General features: G+C 33.0%; 1 protein-coding gene across 5 annotated transcripts in view; it reads left to right on the forward strand.

The window, feature by feature from the left end:
* The window catches only part of PCDH17 (protocadherin 17), a 98,906-nt gene that overhangs the window by 31,755 nt on the left and 44,912 nt on the right, over positions 1-22,239 (forward strand). For 3 of the 5 annotated variants that reach the window (XM_009427022.5, XM_054665343.2, XM_063792166.1), the window contains 2 exons: positions 4,375-4,433; positions 4,568-4,740. In XM_009427022.5, the coding sequence (XP_009425297.1) occupies positions 4,375-4,433; positions 4,568-4,740 (232 nt within the window). The remainder of the gene's footprint in view (positions 1-4,374; positions 4,434-4,567; positions 4,741-22,239) is intronic. The other 2 variants (XM_009427023.5, XM_054665344.2) reach the window with 1 other exon arrangement.

The raw sequence follows: 22,239 nt of genomic DNA on the forward strand, positions 1-22,239 counted from the left end.
AAGTGATCCACCCACCTTACCCTCCCAAAGTACTGGGATTACAGGCATGAGCCACCATAGTGGGCCCAACAGTAAGTCTTAAAAGAGAGTAGTGTAATTTCTTCAGAAATTGATTTATCTTTTAAAAAATTGTTTTGGCTATTATAGTTCATCTCCTATCACATATTAATTTAAAAATCATCTTGTTTAAATACACAGAAAATTTTTCTGAGAATTTGCATGGAATTATGTTACATGCATACATTATTTGGGGATCCAAATTGTCTTCCAATCCATAAACATATATCTCTCCATTTATTTAGGCCCTTTAAATTTATTTCATTTTTTTATAATGTTCAGCATACAGATCCTATACATTTTAAAAAATATTTGTTGAATAATTAATTGATAGGCGCTATTATAAGTGTATTGTTTTTACTCCTCTCAGAGGAACTTAAGGACATGTAAGTGGCCATATCAAAATAACCTACTTCCACAAACAGAGAACTTTCCTAGTCTCAGCTAGCATGACTCAGTTTCACTACATGCTTTCTTTTGACCTTTTTCAGACAAGTTTTTTAAAAATTACAATAATTTGAATCAGACATCAAGTTGTAGAAGATTGCATATCCTTAGGAATAGTTTATTACTGAATATTGCTGATAAAAATGTTGATTTTTAATATCATTTATGAATGTACCACAGTTTGCTGATCACTAGTAAAGAAAAAAGACAAATAATCAGAGAATTCATATTCTGCCAACTTTATCCACTCAAGTGATTGCTTGCTTGCTCACTTGTTTATTTTCCTGTTTATTTTCTGCACAAAGGAAAGTAAAGAATATCTAATTTTTTATTACCTTTAACACAAAAAAAAAGAAAGTGAAAAAGATAGGAGAGTACATTCAGTATGATGTTAGTTCACATCTGTTTTGTTATGATCAAATAATCACTTTTTTTAAAAAGTGATTTTTTTGTCTCATGTATTATTGATTTTTTGTAGATTTTTAAATAGATCATCATATAGTTTTTAAAATACCTACCTGAAAACATTTATGTAGCTACCCACCAATTGTAGGTACATGTGATATTTTTAATGATAAACAAATCATCATGTTTATATATTTATCATATAAAAGTCACTGTGTTCAAGTTGAGTTTGAAGAGAACACTAGTGATTAGTTTGCATGAAAGATAAGGTTTTCAAGCATTGTAAATATTCGTGTTTAATTACTCTGCTGAGTCCTAAAATGTACAAATGTCTGACCTCAAATTCTACCCTCTTCCAAGACTTAAAATTTATGAATTATAAATGGAAAAGGTAAAACTCAATTTTTAGAGTATAGTGTTGTAAAATATCTGAATACTCTTATACTTCTAATTAAATGGTGCTGTCATACATATGGCTTTTTTCTCTATTTTTCATTTTTCTATGCAAATACTGTTATTTTATATTCAGATTATTTTAAATGAATTTTCAGAGACCCTTGGAGTCTAGATAATGAAAATGTAGTCAATTAGTTATATGTTTGTTAAAGGCCAAATGGCTATTACGTTATGGTAATTATACACACACACAATCTCTCATTCCTATCTACTTTAATCAATGAGTTCAGACATTATTAGTAAACTTCTGATACTCTGCTAGTGATTGAATTGCAAACTTTTAAAATTGTACTTTGTGAAATTCTATAATTAGAAACCAACTTCTTTTTTCTACATTTCTTTTCACTCCTCTCACCCTGCTTCCTCCTCGTTCCTGTATCTTTTCGTTTCTCTCTCCCACTTTCTTTCTCTGTGCTTTTCTCTTGCTATTCCTCAGATTTCTGTTTGTTTGTTTATTTATTTTTGTTTTTGAGACAGGTTGACCAGGCTGGAGTGCAGTGATGCTGTCACAGCTCACTGTAGCCTCGACATCCTGGGCTCAAGTGATTCTCAGTCTCAGCCTCCTGAGCAGCTGGGACAGGTGGGCGCCACCACACCTGGCTGATTTTATTACTATTTTTATCGAGATGGGGTCTCAATACATTGACAAGGCTGGTCTCGAACTCCTGAGCTCAAGTGATCCTCCTGCCTCCACCTCCCAAAGTGCTGGGATTACTGGCATGAGACACCCCACCTGGCCTTTCTTTGGCTTTCCTATTTTCTCTTGTTCTCTCCCAAACACCCTTCTTTTCTCCTTTCCTCTTGTTTTTCTATCTTCATCAGACCAATATTTGGCTGCAGTACCATTGCCCAGAGTTCATCAAATGCTCATGCATAAATACATGTGTGTGTACATATAATTTTAATAGCTCTTCATTCAATGGAAATATGATTTCATTTCTTAGCTTATGTTTCTTATTTAATTAGAAATGCTTAGAACTTTAATAATATGCAAATATTTCTAGCTACTGTTCCTATCAGGACAAGAGAAAAAAAGTTTCCCCAGACTATTTCCTTGTGTCTAAGCGAATAGGGATCCACATCCTATGAGGCTCCACTTAATTAAAACCATTAAAATCACAAGACTACTTATAATAGTACTTATATTTTTTAACTAGAGCTTCTGATTTCACAGTAAATTTTATTGTCTCTTTAATAACCTGGATTTTGTTTCCTTGAAGTGTTCTAAAACACTTATTTTTAGCTTTCAACTGACAGCAATAGTGGAATAGATACATGTGTTTGATCAATTCAAAGGATGAACTAGTTTTTATTAAATTAAAATGTGAAGTGACTAAGTAATTATAGTTTAAAATTTTTTCAAAATATTTTTGGAAACATTTTTGCCACTGGTGTTGACTACTGCTATTAACTTTACTAGAAAATCAAGTTATCCTTAAAAACTGATATTTTCTCATTATGGAAACAAAAAGTAAGATGCTTCACTGAATCTAGAAATTACTACAATATGTAAATAGAAAGTGTCTGCTACCAACTGCTAGTAAAAGACGGTTAGGAGTGAGCAATGAATCCACCTTTTTCACTTCATCTTTGCATGTACTTTGACATGCAGGTGAGTGAAGTTTTCCAATGCTTCACTTCATCTTTGCGTGTACTTTGATAAATGTCATTTGGACAAACCAAAAAAGGTTATATATTAAGAAATTTGTGGGGGGGTTTTCTGTCCCCAAACTTGACAATGACACTTACATAGTACTTTAAACTATCATTCTTTAATGATATCAAATAAACTATCATTCTTTAATGATATCAATACTTTACATTACTTATCAATACTTTAAACTATCATTCTTAATATGCCTTTTTCTTTTTTCAGTAATCGCTCACAAATTCAAATGCTTTATATTATTATATGGGAAGAAGAAAAAAAGAATATCTTATTTTAAATTAGCCTTATTAATAAGGAAAGCTCATATTGCACTACATTAAGTCTTACCTTGGGCCCTCTGTTTCATGAATTGCATGATCCCTGTGTCACTGATACTTGTGTGCTGGATGATCTTGTAGGAACCCATAGCTGCTTCAGAGTATAATGCCGTGATATGAAGTGTTGCAGGAAACAGGAGAAGCTTTGTCACTGAGTCAGCTGCAAGAAGAAGTAATGTGTATGAATGTACAGTATAGGGAAATCTATGAAAGATCCAGTCTCTTTCTCCCAAAAGACTCTGTTCCATGATACAAGGAGAATTCAGTTCTTTTTGGCAGACCTCCATGTCAGTTTGGAAGCAGTAAAAACAACTGCAAAAACAAGCCTGGTTTCTCAATGTCTTTATGCTCACGTTTTAAGTAACATTTTTTTCTCTCTTATTTTTGTTTTGCTTTGTTTTTAATAACTAGGAAGTAAAATAGAAATCCATTCCCACTGGATTGTTTGAACATAATTTCCATAGTTGGGTTGTAGGTGAGAATGAATTATAGCAATGAGTTCAACCATATGTGATATGCTTGTATCCATTACTGGCAAAATTGGAAGGAAAGGCCCTGCATCTCTTAATTGAGGAGTGGATGACTTTAAATGATATTACATCAAGAAACACATAGAATCCCAGCAGATGATGTAATTATGTTTAAAAATGAGTATTATTAAATAATTCACACTTTTAATATGGAGAAATTAGGTTATTTTCCCACTCCTCCCACAAATATTCAATCTTAATATCTAAGTAATGAAACAACACAGCCAGTGTTATCCATCCTGGTACTAAAAGAGAATGCCAGTTATGACAGGCTCATTGTTTACTTTAACAGGTAATTTGTGGACCGGAATCATTTAATTGTTCTGAGTACATAATTACATGTCAGCAATTTCCAATTCAATTAAAACGTACAAATCTGAAGATTAAGGGAATTTTTGAATTATTAATCATTTTTCCACTAGGAAATCTTGTTGCTCTGCAGGAGATTTGTCCAGTGTACAACTATACGTATTTTTTTCCTTCTCTTTCACAGACAGACAATTTTCCCGCAGAGCCCAATTACATGGGCAGCAGGCAGCAGTTTGTTCAAAGGTAAGGCCTATTAAATAACTTTTCTCAGCTTCCCCATTTGCATTCGTGTCAAAATTGCTTTGCAAGAGACTACACTTCAGATTCAAACTAGTAGAGACAACACTTTCTCTTCTTTTTCTTTATATGTATTTCAGTAGCTCCACGTTTAAGGACCCAGAAAGAGCCAGCCTGAGAGACAGTGGGCACGGGGACAGTGATCAGGCTGACAGTGACCAAGACACTAACAAAGGCTCCTGCTGTGACATGTCTGTTAGGGAGGCACTCAAGATGAAAACTACTTCAACTAAAAGCCAACCACTTGAACAAGGTGAGTGAAGTCTTCCAATGCTTACAAAGTGTAAAGCTTAAGCAGTCATTATAAACCTACTAGATCTAGAGTTGCAGTTTATCACAGTGGAATGGACCATTTATAATATATCAAAGAAACAGCAAATCTTGAGGTTGCCCCAGAAAAAAAGCAACCATTGAATAACACAGTCAAAAACGAAAAACGAAGGCCCTGGGTATCATTCACTAATCCTAAAATAAGAACTTGACCAAAGTCACTTGATTGTTCTTATTTCATAGACATTTCCTACCCTTTCCTATTTGGGGTTATACTAACAAGGAAAATATGGCATATATTAGCTAGATATGTATATTTATGAATTTACAGTATAAAAATTAGTAAATTCAACACTTTTTAGATAAATGAAATCATTGGAATTTTATAGCTCTTAGCAGTGCTTGTTGATTTATTTTTTGTTTGGATTTTAGCTTCAAAATAGTTTTTCAAGAGTCATAGGTAAACCAGAGTTTTGGCTTTCTTTTGATTTACATCTAAGGCTTCATGAATATCAAATGGGTAATAAAGCAATGTGTCTTAAATACATATATTTTTGTAAAATTTTATCTCTAATTTATTCATCTCATGACTTTTTATTAATTTTAATGTTTTTGTCATTTCAAATACAATGAAATGTTTGCTAATGATTCATCTAAAGTAAATTAAATTACTCTTATGTATAAGACTAAAAACTGTGAATAGGTTTTTTATGTCCTATTGTAAAAAGTGAAAAGAACTGTAGTTGATATAGTAATAGTCTTCAGAATATTAGTAGTATTTAAATATATTTAGACTTATTATTTCAGTTGTTTTGAATGAGAAACTACATTTAAAATATGTGAACCTAACCTCTAAGTCATTTACTGATTAATGATTTATAGAAAGTAAATTTTTGCCTGTAGGGCAGCCTGTTCTATTATATATACCTCAACAGATACAGTGTTAAGTTTTCTAGTCGTTAAAATGTTTAATGCAAATATTAATATACCCATATATATAAGTATATACATATGTTTATATATACTTATTTATATATATATTTTAAAACAAAATTAATACATATTCAGTTTAAATATATATTAATATTTTTGGACTGAATATAATTATGCTGAATTTATTTTAAGGTTGACCTCAGAAAAAGCTGTTTTCTAAGTAGTAATTGCTAGACCGATGACTTTTTTCACGATCTTTTACCATAGCAACTTTCTGCGTTAATAGTGCAATATTGTTTTAAAAATTATTTTTAACAAAAGCAATGTGAATCCTTATTTATTATTCCCATTTTCTGAAAATTTGTATGTTTACTTGACGTGACTTAAATGGTCATGATGGGTTGTAGCTCTGTGATTTTATAAAACATATGAATCTTTGAGATACATTTTCAATAATGGTTTGTTGAAACTTGATATGTAAATACACTGCATGAGATAGACCCATCTATGTGCATGACACATAAAATGATTGATAGATAATTGATTGGCTACTACTTATGAAAATGCCTAAAGTAAGTAAAGAGTTTTTTGTATCTTTATGAGAAACTCTGTTAATTTTTAAAAAAGAGAGCAAACCAACAAAAACAGCAACAAGAAAAAACTGCTGTTCACATTAACTGTTTAATTTCATGCCAACGACTAACTTAGAAATGTATTTGACAGAAGCGAATTTTATGTATATTCTCTTATAGAGAAAGGAAGTGGTCTTATTTATTATGTATGAAAATGCAATTTATACTAAAAAGCTCTTTTTTCAATTTTGATATTGAAAATTGAAGTCTAGGGAAGGTGGCTATTATTATTTTAAAAATGCCAAAGATGGCATAAATTTTAAATAATATTGCACAGGAAATAATTGCTAGTCTAAGAGTAAGAATGCCACACATCCCTATTAGTAAATACAGGAAAATTATTTTGAATCTAGAAGATACACTTAAATAATTTATGAATTATGTGTAAAAGACTGGCTTCCACTTTAAAGCATGATTTATATATATATATTTTTATTATACTTTAAGTTCTAGGGTACATGTGCACAACGTGCAGGTTTGTTACATATGTATGCAAGTGCCATGTTGGTGTGCTGTACCCATTAACTCGTCATTTACATTAGTTACATCTCCTAATGCTATCTCTCCCCGCTCCCCCCACTCCACAACAGGCCCCGTGTGTGATGTTCCCCTTCCTGTGTCCCAGTGTTCTCATTGTTCAATTCCCACCTATGAGTGAGAACATGCGGTGTTTGGTTTTTTGTTCTTTCGATAGTTTGCTGAGAATGATGGTTTCCAGCTTCATCCATGTCCCTGCATTTTTTAAAATTAGTTAAAATAATATTTCACTGATTGATTGATCCATTGATTTGATTTATTCATTCATTTAATAAATATCTAGTAAGTGCTTGGAATATGTAAGGAAACGTTAGATCATTCAGAAATGTCAAAAATGAATTTGAATTAGAGCCTGCCTTTAAGTAATCATATGTAACTAATTACAGATGGGTGATCTCTCTCTCTCTATTTCTCCCCTTCCCCCTCTTCATGTTCCCCTCCTTTGCTTTCTCTCCTCTCATCTTTCTGTGTCTTCTATCCTCCTATATTTCTTTGTCTACTTCTCATCTATATATCTCTTTATCTATCTTTTTTGTCTATGTCAACTATTTTATCTATCTGTCAGTCTGTCTTTCAAGTATCTATGTTTGTATCTGTTCATCTAGATTTAGAGGAGGAGACTACAATTTATTGAGTTCTTACCACTTACCATAAACAGTGCAAACAATTTCAACATTAGGTTGTTTAACCTGCAAACTCTAAAAAGTTTTTATTTTTATCTTACATATAAAAAATAAGCTAACTCGAAGTTTATTAACTGGCACAGCAGGTTGGAGTTTAATCCTAGGTCTGGATATGGCTCTAACTTTTCTATTTTCTACACAACCTTGTCTCCAAATGAGAGACTTTGCTCAAATAACCATTTTGACTCATTGCTATGAGAATATATTGAATAAACATCAGAGTAAGTAAAAACCAGTTAATGTGTGCAAACCAAGGGGTAGAAGATCAAAATATCTCATATGCATTGATTGAACTACTGTATTTTGTTCAGTACCTGAAACATATTACCCTATTTAATTCTCATGGCATTTATACGTAGGAAAGTACTGTTACTCTCACATTCAGTAGATATTAAGTAACTATTAAGCAACTTTTTTTAATATTCTGTAGTTATAAGTAGTGAAGGCAGTATAGAAATTTAAAAAATACATTCAAAGCCTGCTCTTTCAAACAATGTTTTATGCTATTCATGTAATGAGTAGTTTACTCAGAAATCATGTTAAAATGTTAAATAAGCAAGCAGCTATTGTCTTGATCAATGTATTTATTTATTCTATTTGAAAAACATCATGAGAGAAAATTCCACAATTAAGTCAAGCACACATATAAATAACAACTTTCTTTATAGATGAGAGATGATGGCAGCCATATCCAAATAATTATTTCATGTAGATTTCAAATATTAAACCCTAATTTTAATAGTTTCAAAATTACCCTAAAAAACAAAAGTAAATTTTCTCTTACGAGAAAAAACTAGAGCTAAATGAAAGGAGATGTGTTTCTCAGTCTTTTTCTCTTACTAAAAATGTGTAGCAGTGCCTTACACAGATTTCAATTAAAATTCAGTAGCATATTATATTTTATATTTTTATATTAGATTCTTTTCCAATTTAAATGATCTCATTTTAGAAAAATAATGTTTTATATTTAAATTGAAATATTTCTTTAATTTAGAAATGAAAATCAATTTCAAAAATAATCTTCACATTTTCAATACTTTCTTTGTTAATAATGGTTTTCCTTTGGAAATGACTTAGGCCTTTTGAGATTTTATTTTATTAGCTCAAATATTACTTTCTCATCTTCTGTGCAGTGAAATTTTTCTATTTGTTCCGTTCCTGATATTTGTGTATTTTTGCTACCATTAGTTTAATTCCAAATACATCGCAAAGGTAATGTATTGCCCACTATTTTGGCAAAATAATTTAAAAGAATTCAGCAGCTAATTGAAGGTGTGATGTACTGTACTAGAGCTGAAGACAGCTTTAAGGATATAATGTTAATAAACCCGTTAGTAGAAAGAGGTTATTTTTTCTTTTAGTGTGATGGGAAAAAATTCAAAGAATGTATCTAGTTTCTTTCCATTTTATTGCATGTTTGTGCCCTAGTTTTTTAATAGTTAATTAGATTTTCTCCATACCCCCCCTTCATCCTTTATAAAATATAGTAGGTAGGAAGGTAGATTAAAAAATTCCAAATATTTTGGAAGTTGTATAGTACCATAATAGCATATTACTTAATAAAAAGGTAAATATGTATTTTTACCTAATAAATTATTGTTTATTTTAAAAATGGGAAAAGAAAACCATGGAATATTGAGAAAAATATATCTGATCCTTTTTTTTAATGATTTTATATTTTGGAAGAAGATAAACTGATTTATATCAAGACCTAATGAAAATAAATATAGTATTAGTTCTGTAAAGAAGAGCTACATATAGTTTTATAAATAATAAAACTTTTTTAAGAGTTTATGAAGCTAATGTTTTCTTAAGCCTCAGAATATTATTCACACTTTAGTTTCTTTAAGTACTGTATCTTTGAATTTCTATCCATTAGAAGCCCTGTAAATTATTTTGATTGTTAGCAATAACTTTTTCTTCATGAAAAGATTTAATAAGCATTTTCTAAAATTTAATAGTCTCCATTGATTTCTAACTAATAAATGTACAGTCCTTATAAGTGCTTACCAGCAATTTCTCTGAGCTCCTTAATGATGGCTAAGTGATAGTTCCCAATTTTCCAAGGATTATCAGCTTTCTGCTATCTTTATAATTGACTGAAACCAACTCCTTGAAATAGAATTGTACAGGATAATTCTGTTGCAACCTGTGCCAGAAGTGGCGGTGGGATCATCACCAATTCTAACATCACCCTTTTGGGTGGCCGGCTGTCAGTCCCTTCCCGGTGACTGGATTCAAGGACTTCTCTGCTTCCCAGGGATTACCATTCTAATTCTTTCTCATTTTTTCATTTTATTTAATTGCCTTGTAATTTCTAGTTTTCTATTTAATTCTATGGCTTCCTTCTCCTGCCTCTACTGTTAGAAAATCTGTCTTCTTAAATTACATTGAGTTTTAAAATTTCATAATGAAATTCCCGATTCAAATCCAATTTTTAAAATCCATGAAAAGTTGCCAGTAATAGGAATATCAAATATCTTTGGTTTGTTTTAGTGAATTCCAGTTCTAAAACTAAATTTCTTCCTTAAGGATGGCCTTTTTTTCCTTCCTAGAACATTCTAGAAAATCACAGAAAGTAAAGCTAATAAATATTTGTTTGTTTCTTTAAGTTAGTATTTGAATTTTGCTTGGGGGCACCTTAATCAAAATAGGCTTAGGCTAGTTTAAATGAGGGCAGTATTTGTTATGTAATTTCGCAGTTGCCTAGAGGTAAGGGTGGGGGAGGCTCTGAGTTTCACTCCCTCAACTCTCCCTTTCTAATTCCCCATATAATGACTGAAAGTTCATCATATTTCTAATTATGTTTGGAAATGAAACCGATTAAGAAACTTTCCACAACCTGTATTTTACCATGAAGGAACTATTTAAGAAAGCTATAGCAAGGAAATAGAAGTTGAGGCTCGTGCCCACCTGGGGACGAATGTGTGGAACCACACGTTCAGATTGTGTGAAGTTAGTGAGCTACAGGTTTAAGGTGCTGACCACAAACCAGTTACTTTACAATCTTCCCTATAACTGACACTAAATAGAAAAGTAGAACTGTTTCTTTCTGTGTTCTAGTCTGTGGAATGGTTACTGTAGTTCTGACTCTTCCAATTAAGCAGTCGAGATCTTTTCCCAGACCTTCCCATAACAGACAACAGCCAAACTTTTCCCAGACCAAAGAGAGGGTCGAGATGCTTATTCCTGTGGCCCAATAGCAAGATGCAGACTAACTGGGAAAGAAGAGAGTTTACTTCTGCAACCGGGTACAGGGAGAAGGCTGGGAAAGTATCACCAGACCAAGTCTAAATTACAAAGTTTTCCAGAGCTTATATAACTTCTAAGCTATATGTCTATGTGTAAGTGTGCATTTGTCTAAAGACATAAGTGATTAACTTCTTCTAATCTATAACTAAGGTCTGAGTCCTGAAGACCTTCCTCTGGAGCCTCGGTAAATGTACTTAATCTAGATGGGTCCAGGTGCCGGGGGTGATTACCCTCATCTTGTCTCCTGCTAAATCATGGAGGTTTGGGAAGTTCCTTTAGATCCCTCAATAAAACTTGTTTGTGGAGGTCTGGAAAGTTTCTTCAGACCCCCAGTAAAACCTGTTTAATCCTAAACGTGTCCTGTTAAGAATTCCTTTGTTATCTTGCTATGCTTTAAGGCCCAGGAAAGGCCTACTCAAGACTTGATGGGCTTTTGTTACATTCCAGTCTTTGTTAAGGGGCACTGGCTCTTTCAGCTTTTAATATTTAACCTAACCACTCAATCAGTGCTGAAACATTTGTCACAGAGGCCTGCTGTTCAGCTGTTAGTGAGACCTGGCCTGCCAAAAAACCACTTCCACGTAACCAAGAACATGAAGGTGATGACTGTGTCCCTCCTTGTAGTAGCCATATGCCAGTCTCTGAAAACAATTTTTAAAAGAAATGCTGCTGCAAGCTTATTAATAGTAAATTTGTCTTAGGAAGGAAATAGAAAATTACTGTCATATATGGGGGACAGGAAGAAACTGTTGAATATTTAACACCAGAAAAAAAAATTACTTAGAAATGTTTAAGGACACTGTTGTTTTCACATAGGTGGCATCTAAGAAACTGCAGTATTTGCCAGGACTTCCAATTATTTTCAAGCCCTGTAAGGTTTTACTAGAATGCATTTATCTAATAGCTTCTCAGTGTCAATTTTCCCACCCTCCTGTGCTGTCTTTCAAGACTTTCAAAATTCATCTCGGTTTATGTTTTCTGGATAAAGTGTTTCCCAAATTGTATGCAGCTTCAGTTTATTTTTGCTTACCAAAGTTTGCAACTGCCCCCACAGTTTACCTAACTTTAAAAGTTTCAATATATTTTTCACATGTGCAAACATCTGCTTCTAGAATCCAGCAGCTGGTATCATGAAAATAGAGAGATTTTATGATTCTCATATTTGTTGCTCATTGTAAAGCCTCCTAACAAGTGTTGCATGATTTACTACGGACTCATGTGATTTTGAGAATCTCTTGCTTTTGCTAAAATTAGGGAATGCTGGGACTATATTTCCAAATGTCCTAAAAGCCCTCTCCTGCCTTATAATTATTGTATCTTTCAAGTAAATATCTCAACATATCAACATAAAAAAGTCCTTTTTTTAGTTTTATTATAATGACAATATTTTGTTTTATTTTTTATTTCATTTTATTTCTTTCTAGAGACAGGGTCTCGTTCTGTTGCCCATGCTGGAGTGCAATATTGCAATCACAGCTCATTGCAGCCTTGATCTCCTGGGCTCAAGTGATCCTCCTACCTCAGCCTTCAAAGTAGGACTACAGACACACACCACTATACCTGGCTAATTTTTCAAATTTATTTATAGGTATGGGGTCTTGTTTCATTGGCCAGGCTGCTCTTGAACTCCTGGCTTCAAGTAATTCTTCCGCTTAAGCCTCCCAAAGTGCTGGGATCACCAGTTAGAGCCACTGTGCCCACCTTTTTTATTTTTCATTAAGAAAAATCATGTACTATTATTAAGTACGTTTTTATGGAACTAGGAGGGTGCCCGTACACTATTAAAATTCAGACTAGTTATCAGCATCAGTTAGTTAAGAACTTAAGGAAATAATTTTGTTAATTTAATAGGTCTAAAACATTCCCCAGAAATTTTCTCTTATTTCATTTTGAGAGCATGTTCCAATATTAGAAGTCCTCTGTTCTTTTAAAAGCCATATTACAAAACATTATGGTGAGAAGAAACCTTGAAATATAACGCCTCCATTTTATAAGAAAACAGACAGTTTCCATTGAGTCTTCAGGTTAGTGGCAAAGGCAATACTAGTTCCAGGTTTGTGGTTTTCCACTGTAGGACTCTTTCCATCCTACCAAGCCATTCCTGTAACACACAATAGAGACTTCAAAGTCTCCAAATAGGCACATCATATCTGTAGCAGCACCATTTATTTCCTTACCTGAAGGAAATCTGAAGATGTAAGTGGTCATTTTTGAGAGCTTGATTCTTGATCCTTTAACATATATTGAATGAAAGCGCTAAAATGTCTCAATCCAGACGTACCCACTGACACTACTGTGCTATCACCAAACACTAGGATGTATATATTTTGTCAGTCTGTGCACAATATCTCTATTTCTCTTATTTGTTGCTCATTGTTTCTTTCCTTAGTGTTGTAAGGAATCATGGAAACAGGAAAGCTTTTAACTCATTCATTTATTCATTCACTGTTTTAAAATAAACAGGTATACCACGGAATACAAAGATGAGCTGAGGCACAGACTGGGTTTTCAGGGAGCTCACACTGTCATAAGAGAATCTGACATATAAACTATGAGGTCAGTGCAGTAAGACATGTCCACAAAATTCATGTAGAATGAAAACCCAGCCCAGATTTAGGGAATCAAAGAGAATTTGTGGAGTAAGAAACATTTGAGCAGACCCTTCTGCACACTTGGCAGAGTAAAGTCAGAGGAGGGAGGATGACAGGAAACACTCAGAAGCACAGATGACGTGAACCAGTGTATGGCAAGTTGCTGTGAGGTGCAGATGAGTAGCAATGTGTGAGACTAGGAATGGCAGATATGAGACTAGGGAGGTGGCTGGAAGCCCAGTGATGCAAAGCCTGATAGAGAGCCATTAGGGGTGCTCAGGAGGTAACATTGCAAACTTGCATTTTAAAAAGATGATGTTTCTGGCAATGTGTTGGGAGAGAGGAATAAATTAGGAAGCTTGGGAAGTAGTCCGAGGCAAGAGAAAATGAGGCCCAGAGTAGTGAAGAGGTAGGAGGAATGAACAAAGTAAGCGATTAAAAACTTGTTTTGATATATGCCACTACTTTTATAATGATAATGGATTGCTTAGTATTTTACTTGAAATTAGTTTTTGGGATAAGAAATTCTAAAGGAAAAAAATGACTTAATGTCTAACTAAATGGAATATTAATTGAATTATTTAATGTCTTAATTAAGTTTTAATGTTATGTATGTGTTAATTATCTCTTAATGTCTGATGCTTATATGTTTATTAGAATTGACTCAGTAATGTGGAACATTTGAAATTTTTTGCCAGAGATGCTAGGAAAAAAACAAAAAAACAACTTCAGTTAACCAGATCTTTGAGAAAACCTTCAGAAAACAATTAGGTAGTATAAAACTTGATGTGTTATTGTATCATAGGATTGTGACTTCAGTAGCTGCCTAAACAGTAGTGCAGTTTACTAAGGTGGTGAAGACAGGGTGAGGTCACTGCAGGAACAACATTTGGGCTTTATAAAGAAGAGTTTAGATTTAGACATGTTAGAAATGTGTGAGGCACCCGTATGGAAGTATCAGAAGAGGCAGCTGGCAATTACAGTTTGGCAATCAGAGAGGTCAGGAGGTATAAACTTGCAAGTTATTGGCATAGAAGCATACTTAAATCCAAGTAAATTAATGAGAAATAATATTGGGAGAAAAGATAATAGGGTTCATAACAGAATCCCATAGAACACAACGTTAAGAAGCTAGGAAGAGGAAGAGGTCAGTAATAGTTCAGCCTGCCAAGAAAAATACTCAGTATGTTCTGTGGGAATCCAAAATCTAGAGACCCCTAGATGAGATATTTCACTGAATCCCACAGTTTTTACATTTCATTTCCAGCCAAGTATAATTGATAGCCAAATTACGACAATATATTGGTTGAATACTGCTGTTTCTGTTTAAAATAAAATATACTGAGCTGGTTGTATTTTATGATTCACAAACTAGTCCTGAGGGCAGTCCCAAATATGTGACCATGCGTGACTGGCATCAATGTATAACTTTTCAAGCTCACTATTTTGAAAGAAGAAACATTTACTTGAAAAAAATATGTTTTGAATTTTTAACTAACTTTTTGTCTTGTGCCCACTATGCATATGGGACTGTCTTAGTTGTTATGTTGAATGTTTGTTCAACAAATATATATTGCATTTCTGGCATGTGACAGATACCGTTTCAAGTGCTGAGGATTGAGTAGTAAGTGAAACAAACATTCCTGCTCACATAGAGCTTACATTCCAGTGAGGATTCCTAGCCAATTCCCTAGACTCTCTTGGGACTTATGAAACCTTTTTTCAAATAATTTACAGTCTAGTAATGAAAATGAAATATATATTGAAAATATAGTAAAATGTAGAAAATAATGTATTGTTGTTTAGGTATAAATGAAAACTCTAGGGCTTTTAAAGAGGAGGGATAGAATACTAATACTTATTCAATGAAGATTTCATGTAAGAGTTAAAATTTGAGCTAGGACTTAAGAGATGAACAGAATTTTACTTTAAGAGATAAGGAGAAACTTAAACAGCATAAACAAGCATGAAATATAGAAGATATATATACAATGTTTCAAAGAGTTGTTTGATGTATTCAGAGGAGAATGGACAGAGACAGAAGAGTTATCAGTAAGAACAGTAAGAACAGGAAAGCCATAGTCAGTAAGGAAGGAGAGGGGTAGGAAGCTACATAGTCACAGTGGCCGAAGCTACGCAAGAAGACACACTGTCGGTTCTTTAGAGAAATCTAACACAATGAAGTTCAAGAAACATCTATACAATCTGACAACTGACAGGTCACTCCTGATTTCCATGAGAGGAGTTAAGATGTTAAAAGATAAGAGATTTCAAAAGGATATATCGTTGCACAGAAACTCAAATACTGCATGATCTCACTCATGTGGTGGAATCCAAAAATACTGATCTCATAGAAGTAGAGAGTCAAATGATGGTTACCAGAGGCTGAAGTGGTTGAGAGGCCGGCCTAGAGGATTAGAGAGATGTTAGTCAAAGGATATGTAATTACAGTTAGAAGAAATAAGTTCAAGAGATCTTTTGTACAGCATGGTGACTATGGTTAAAGATGATATATTGTTTTCTTGAAGAATGCAGAGACTGTGGATGTTAAGTGTTCTCCCTACATAATAATAACTATGTGAAGCAATACAGTTTTTAATTAGCCAGATTTAACTATTTCACTCTCTCTCTCTATCTCCATATATATATATATATATCTCGAAACATCATATTGTATATGATAAATAGGTTTTTTTAAAGAGGGATATGCCAAGGAATTATGGTCAGAGATCGGAGACAGAAGGTTTCCTCCTGTTTCAAGAAAACGTAGCAAGTAATGGAGAGGGAGCTGGGGTAGCTAAGGAAGATATTGTTATGGATGAAAAAAGCTTTGAATATTCAAGAAAACTGAGTATCAATATACTGAGGCAGTTGATCCAGTTAGGAGGAAATATTGAAAGATTGGACTAGAAAAAGGATGTTCATTGAAGCATAATGGGGAGGCTAGCTTTAAAGTAAAGATAAACTCTTCTGTAAAGAAAGGAATGAAGAAATAAATTTGAAAACATAAACAGAGATGTGGAAGAAAAGGGTAAACAATTGCTGGTAGTTTATAATAGGTGGCTCTAATCTTTTCTATAAAGTGCAGGGTAAAGTCCATTAATCTCTTATTTCACATAAGCACTTATATAAATGACACTCAGATATGTAAAAATTCAGAGAAGCTAAGAAAATTACCAAGATATTCTACCACAAGGTGCACATGCATCAAAAACACGTGTGGCCATTATTTCATATTTATAATTGGTAAAAAACAAGAAATAGGGGCATGGAATATATCAAACCAAATATTTTAACATGTTAAAATTAATTTTTTCTTTGCTTTTCCGTCTCATGGTTCTCATGAATTTTTGAAAATTGATGTTATGATATTTAGGCATATAATTCTTGAAACTGTATGCTTTCCAGAATTAAGAATTTTTTTGATCTTAGAAAGGTGCTATAGTTCATATACATACATTATGTAGCATTTCCACTGGATTCTGTGACAGTATCCATAATCAAACACATTAACATTGTGTAGTGAAATATCTGAATACTCGCACTAAATAGGGTAAACTAATAATATAAGTAACCTATGTCAGTTCAAGTCAGTTTTATTCACCAAAAAAGTAACAAAGTTACTTCAAGATATGGATTTTTTTATTTTAAAATTATGAATAAGGAATATGCAGTCATATTTAATTTGCATGTTACAGCTTTTCCTTTTTAAAATTCTTGACAAGTTATATTGATGATGATTTAAGCAGTTGTATAATGAAAAAAATTATCTACTATGAAGACACATTATTTAATCCAATATTCTATGAAATCATAATAGAATTGTGCAGTTAGGAATCTTCAGACTGAATACAAAAAAAAAAAAAAGGAGTATAAGGGGTGATGGACTATTTAGTCTAGCCAAAGTAAATATGATAAATATTTATTTTGGGAAGCTAAAAAGTAACCTAGGCACATGGTAATGTATAATCACAGCATAGGATCATTTTGAATAGCACTTTTAGGATTTGCAGACCAATAATAAATACACCCTTACCTCTGACACTGGGTTTATTTTTGAAACAAAATATATATTTCATGGAAATTGATTTGTCTGCCCTAGATTTTATTTTCTTTGAGGATTTGAAAATTCATATTGAAAGATGAAATTGTTTTGTTTTTGTTCTGAGTCATTTTCTTTCTAATTTGAATTACCGTGTTCATTACATAATATTCTTTATACAGATATCTGACCTTTTACCCTTACAAGCTAAGAGTATTTGTAGTATTTAATTGGAGATGGCAAGAAAACCTGACAAAATTTTAATGCATACAGAATAACTTCATGATGTATGCAAGCATTACTGCACTCTGTTAGAAAACAATAGACAATAGATTACATCTTAAGTAAATATAAATCTGAGAATATTTTCTTTACTCATGGGGTTATGTTTTGATGTTTGTTCAGGGCCAGGTCTCATTATCATTAATTCATACATGGATAAGGTAATTCAGTAAATATTACTTCAGTAATTCAGTAAAAATTACATATACTCATGTATATGACATTGTTTGCCTTCGAAGTGTTTTGTCTTTGAGGATATCAGCTCTCTATTGATCTATCTGTAATTCCATTAGGTAAATGTTATATCTACATATATATATATATGTATGTGTGTGTATATATATAATTAATTTTGCTAGAGAAGTAAATAAGGAATGACTTCACAAATTACATGAGCTTGTAATACGATCTTGAAAGTGGACTCTCTATCAGATGAAAATATAAAACTTACAAAAACTGACAGTAATTTAAAAAGTGAATTGAGTGTTTAAAGGTGGGATAATAGCATCATCAAAGAAGTGGAGATGTAGCAAGCCATAGCATAATTTAGAAATGGCAAATAAATCAAAATATTTTTATTGGAGTGTAGGGTTATCATGGAGATAAACTGGACCAAAAGAATTTGTTGGGGTCAGATTATGAAGGACTTTGAATGCCATACTAATGAGTTTAAATCTTATTTTACAGACAGCAACAAAACTTTATTTTCAGTGTGGTTACCTAGTCAGGTTGTTGCTTTAGTATGATTATTTAATGATACACCTGAGGAGGGTTGAAAATGCAAACAACTTGATGGCCAAGCTGATCATTCATCAAGTTTCAAAAGGACAGTGGCATGTTTAAAACTCTCTGAACTTTGTATATTATAATATCATGTCATTTAATTGCTGTGCCCAAGACTTTTATTGAAATTATTCTGAACAATAAGCATAACTCATAAGAAATATTGTGCAATATCGATTTCTGTTTGTTGATGATACCCAAAGTTGATTTTTCCCACTCATTTTTACAGCAGAGCTGACACTTCTATGTTAAATATAATTCCTAATGAAATTCTTAAAAGAGTATAAATATACAACAAACCATATGAAGTTATTCAATCAGATAACAAAGATCAGCTAGTAATAATTGGTAATGTAAAGAAAAAAATTATTAAACATCTACTATGTGTCAAGCATTGTCGCAAGCAAGTGCTTTTAAACACATCTCTCCTCAAGTTGATGATATTGCTGTTACCACCTTTAAGAGATGAAAACCTGAGCATCAGAGAACTGAGGTAACTCGCTCATTTTGATGCCTTTAGGAGTGCAGCAGTTGTCTGTCTCATGCCATGTCTGTACTTAAATTTCCACTCTCATCCCTTTTACTTATTTACAATCTTAGATGATTAAGTGCAAAGGAGAGTTTGCAGAACAGTTGTATCAATATTTCTAAGTTGGAAATAAGATATGTTACTTTTAAAAGGTGAGTTGAACCTTATTCTTTATAACTAAATTTAAAGATTTATGGAGAGTACTTCAGCACCACCTATAGTCATATGATTAACTGTGATTATTTATTAGTATTATTCTTTTGATTTACCTTGCTTAGCATTTACTCCTGAGACTCATATCTGGTGTTTTTTGGTTTTGTTTTATTCTGTTTTGGTGCTTATATAGATTACTTACCTTTACCCAGAATAATCTCTAGTTTATTGCTACAGATTCTGTAGATAATCCTGGTCAGTCTTACTGAAAATGGATAGAAGACACAAAAAGCTCTGTGTTAACACATTAACACCATTTAAAAATAATTTAATTTCTATATGCTCCTAAAACCACCCTTATATATGAGGCTTAGCTTATTAATATATAGCCACTGGTCAAAACAAGATATAATGAGACAATTCTAAATATATGGTCTATCTCCCCATTCAGTGCCTCTCAGTGCCAAATGGTACTTCTGCTAATTATGAGCAATAAATAAGATCACTTTTTATTTTTTAAATGTTGTATTTATTAAGTGCTAGCGTGAGTGTTATGTTTAGAACTATCTCAGACTCTTCCAAGATATCTACATTATACACACAAATTTAATTCCCCTTTAATGAGACTCTACAATGTACAAAACACTGTAGTCCATCTGTATTCATGAGAGATTTCACAGTTCTCTAGGTACTTGATCAAAGTTTTTGCACAATTAAAATAGAGCAGCAACAACAACAAAAAACCCCACATACTTGGTTAAACTCCATTTTTTTTCCTCCATCGCAAACCTGCCAGCATTTTATCTTCACGTCTATCCCAAGCCCTCCCCAGCCATCTTCCTTCTTATACTCCTACAATTTACCTAGTCACTCCAGTTAGAAACAAAGGAATTACTATTTCCTTTCTCTTCCTCATGCTAACATCTGTCATTAAGCCGTGTTGTTACCACCCCCTTGTTCTACTTGAAATTTCTTCAGTTCACTCACCCCCAGTGTATCTCCCTACCCAGGCTACCCTTCTTACTCAAAATACCCTCCCGGGTGGTCACATGTTTTCTTTGTTGTCCTGTTACTCAATCACCAACAATTAGCAAGAAAGTGATCTGCTTGCGATGTAAATCAGGTCATTTCACTCTTCCAATTACAATGCACAACACTTCCAAAACAGTGTAAACTTTTAACCTTGGCCAACAAATCCTCTCTGTCACCCCTGCTAGCTCACTCTACAACCAGCCATTGAGGCATTTTCTTCTTTTCTTTCTTAGGAAAGAGGCGTCTAGTGCTGAGACTGTTTTGTTGTTGTTGTTGTTGTTTTTGCACCAACTTGTCTCCACCAGTAGTTTGCAGGCTTTGTGTGGGGAAGAAAATATTTTTGTTAATCTCCAAAGTATTCCCAATGACTAGTTTAAAAGAAAAAAAGATTGATCGAGTATTAAGACCACAGGTTAAGCAGAAGAATTTAGAGAACCTGAAGTTGATAATGGGTAAATGTTAAAGGATCTTGATCCGGTAAATGACATGATATCAAACTATTAATAATTTTTAAGCCTTAGGGTAGTTCTGCTAAAGTCAGTAGCAGATACAACATTTAATGACTATTCAAAGAACAGAATTATGTACACTTATCTAACTTACCTCAGGGAACATACAAAAATTTCAACAGTTTCATAAGACAGGCATATTTATTTTCATTTTGAATAGAGGAAATAACCATTCTAAGGTTACTAGAGCTTTTGCGTGACTAAGCCAAAATTTTAGCTTAGGATGTCTAATTCTAATTTCATAGGTATTTTTATTATTTCACAGTGGCCATAGCCCATGTGAGAAATAATGAAGTTCTAACCAGCCTAGGTGGTATTTAAGAGGGAGTCATGGGGATGATTGTATTTGGAGAATAAAGGCCTTATTAACATCTTGACTGGGAGTTGGAAACCCTTGATAGAATGATCATGTTTTTCAGTATTAAGAACTTCCATCAGGTTTTAACAATACAGTTGGGCTGTTAAGTAGTATTGGCTGGCAAAAACAATATGCAGAGGAAACAAATGATTTAATAGAAAGGGTGGAAAGAGAATCAGGACTTTGCAAACAATGAGTGCAATCCATTTTGAAACGGATGACTCCTTTACTTGAAATATGTGACTGCAGATGCTCAGAATATAATGTAATCTTGAGAGAAAGATAGAAAAACTTAGGTTAGGTTTTGATTGCCTATAACTGATATTGTACTATAAAGTATATACAAAAATTACAGTAAGCTGACATCTTCAGGAAAATAGTGAATCAAATCAACACTGTGAAACATGAGACAAATCAGCAAAATAACAGCTTATCCTGTGAGCAAATATAATAAGGACCTCAGGTGATGCTGGTAAATATTCCTCAGGACTCAGAAACCGCCTTTCCTATTACTGTACCCAGAAGACACATTTCTAATTAAATCATTCAATTTGAATACCCAGATAGTAGTGGGCAGTTATTTGTGAAATGCTGATTCAGTTAGCCATATATATGCACTGATTTAAAAACCATCAATTTAGGTAAGTTCACCTAAACCAATTGAGATGTGTAGAAAATAATGATAGAAATGAAAGATTTGCTGAAAGCAATAAGAAGACATCACCAAGAAAAGGAATAGCAGCAAAGTACTCACATATTAAATAGTTTCTAAAGAGAGGGGTAATGTGCCTCTGGGGCACGAGGTGAGATACCCTTGAATTTAAACTTATAGGAGAACCCATATTAAAATAATAAAAGTTAAAAGAACGACTCTCCAGAGGCCGGAGTTTTCCAGGTTTCTTTCTTTCATTTTCACTGAGGAAAACAACACTATGTTTCTGCTCACACTTTCCTTCTGTAATGTACTGAGATTTTTAAAAACTAAGCTACATAGAATCCTAGAGGTTAGAAATAAATCTCCTCCTAGATTTGTTCTTATGAGATGCAATTTTGACTTTCTATACTTGATTACTAAATATATGTTCTTTTATAAGCACACATTCACATATATATAAACACACATTATTTTATTTAAACACATATATTTATATTCAGTTTAATGGCAT

Source organism: Pan troglodytes, chromosome 14, assembly GCF_028858775.2.
Source record: "Pan troglodytes isolate AG18354 chromosome 14, NHGRI_mPanTro3-v2.0_pri, whole genome shotgun sequence".
NCBI lineage: Eukaryota > Metazoa > Chordata > Mammalia > Primates > Hominidae > Pan > Pan troglodytes.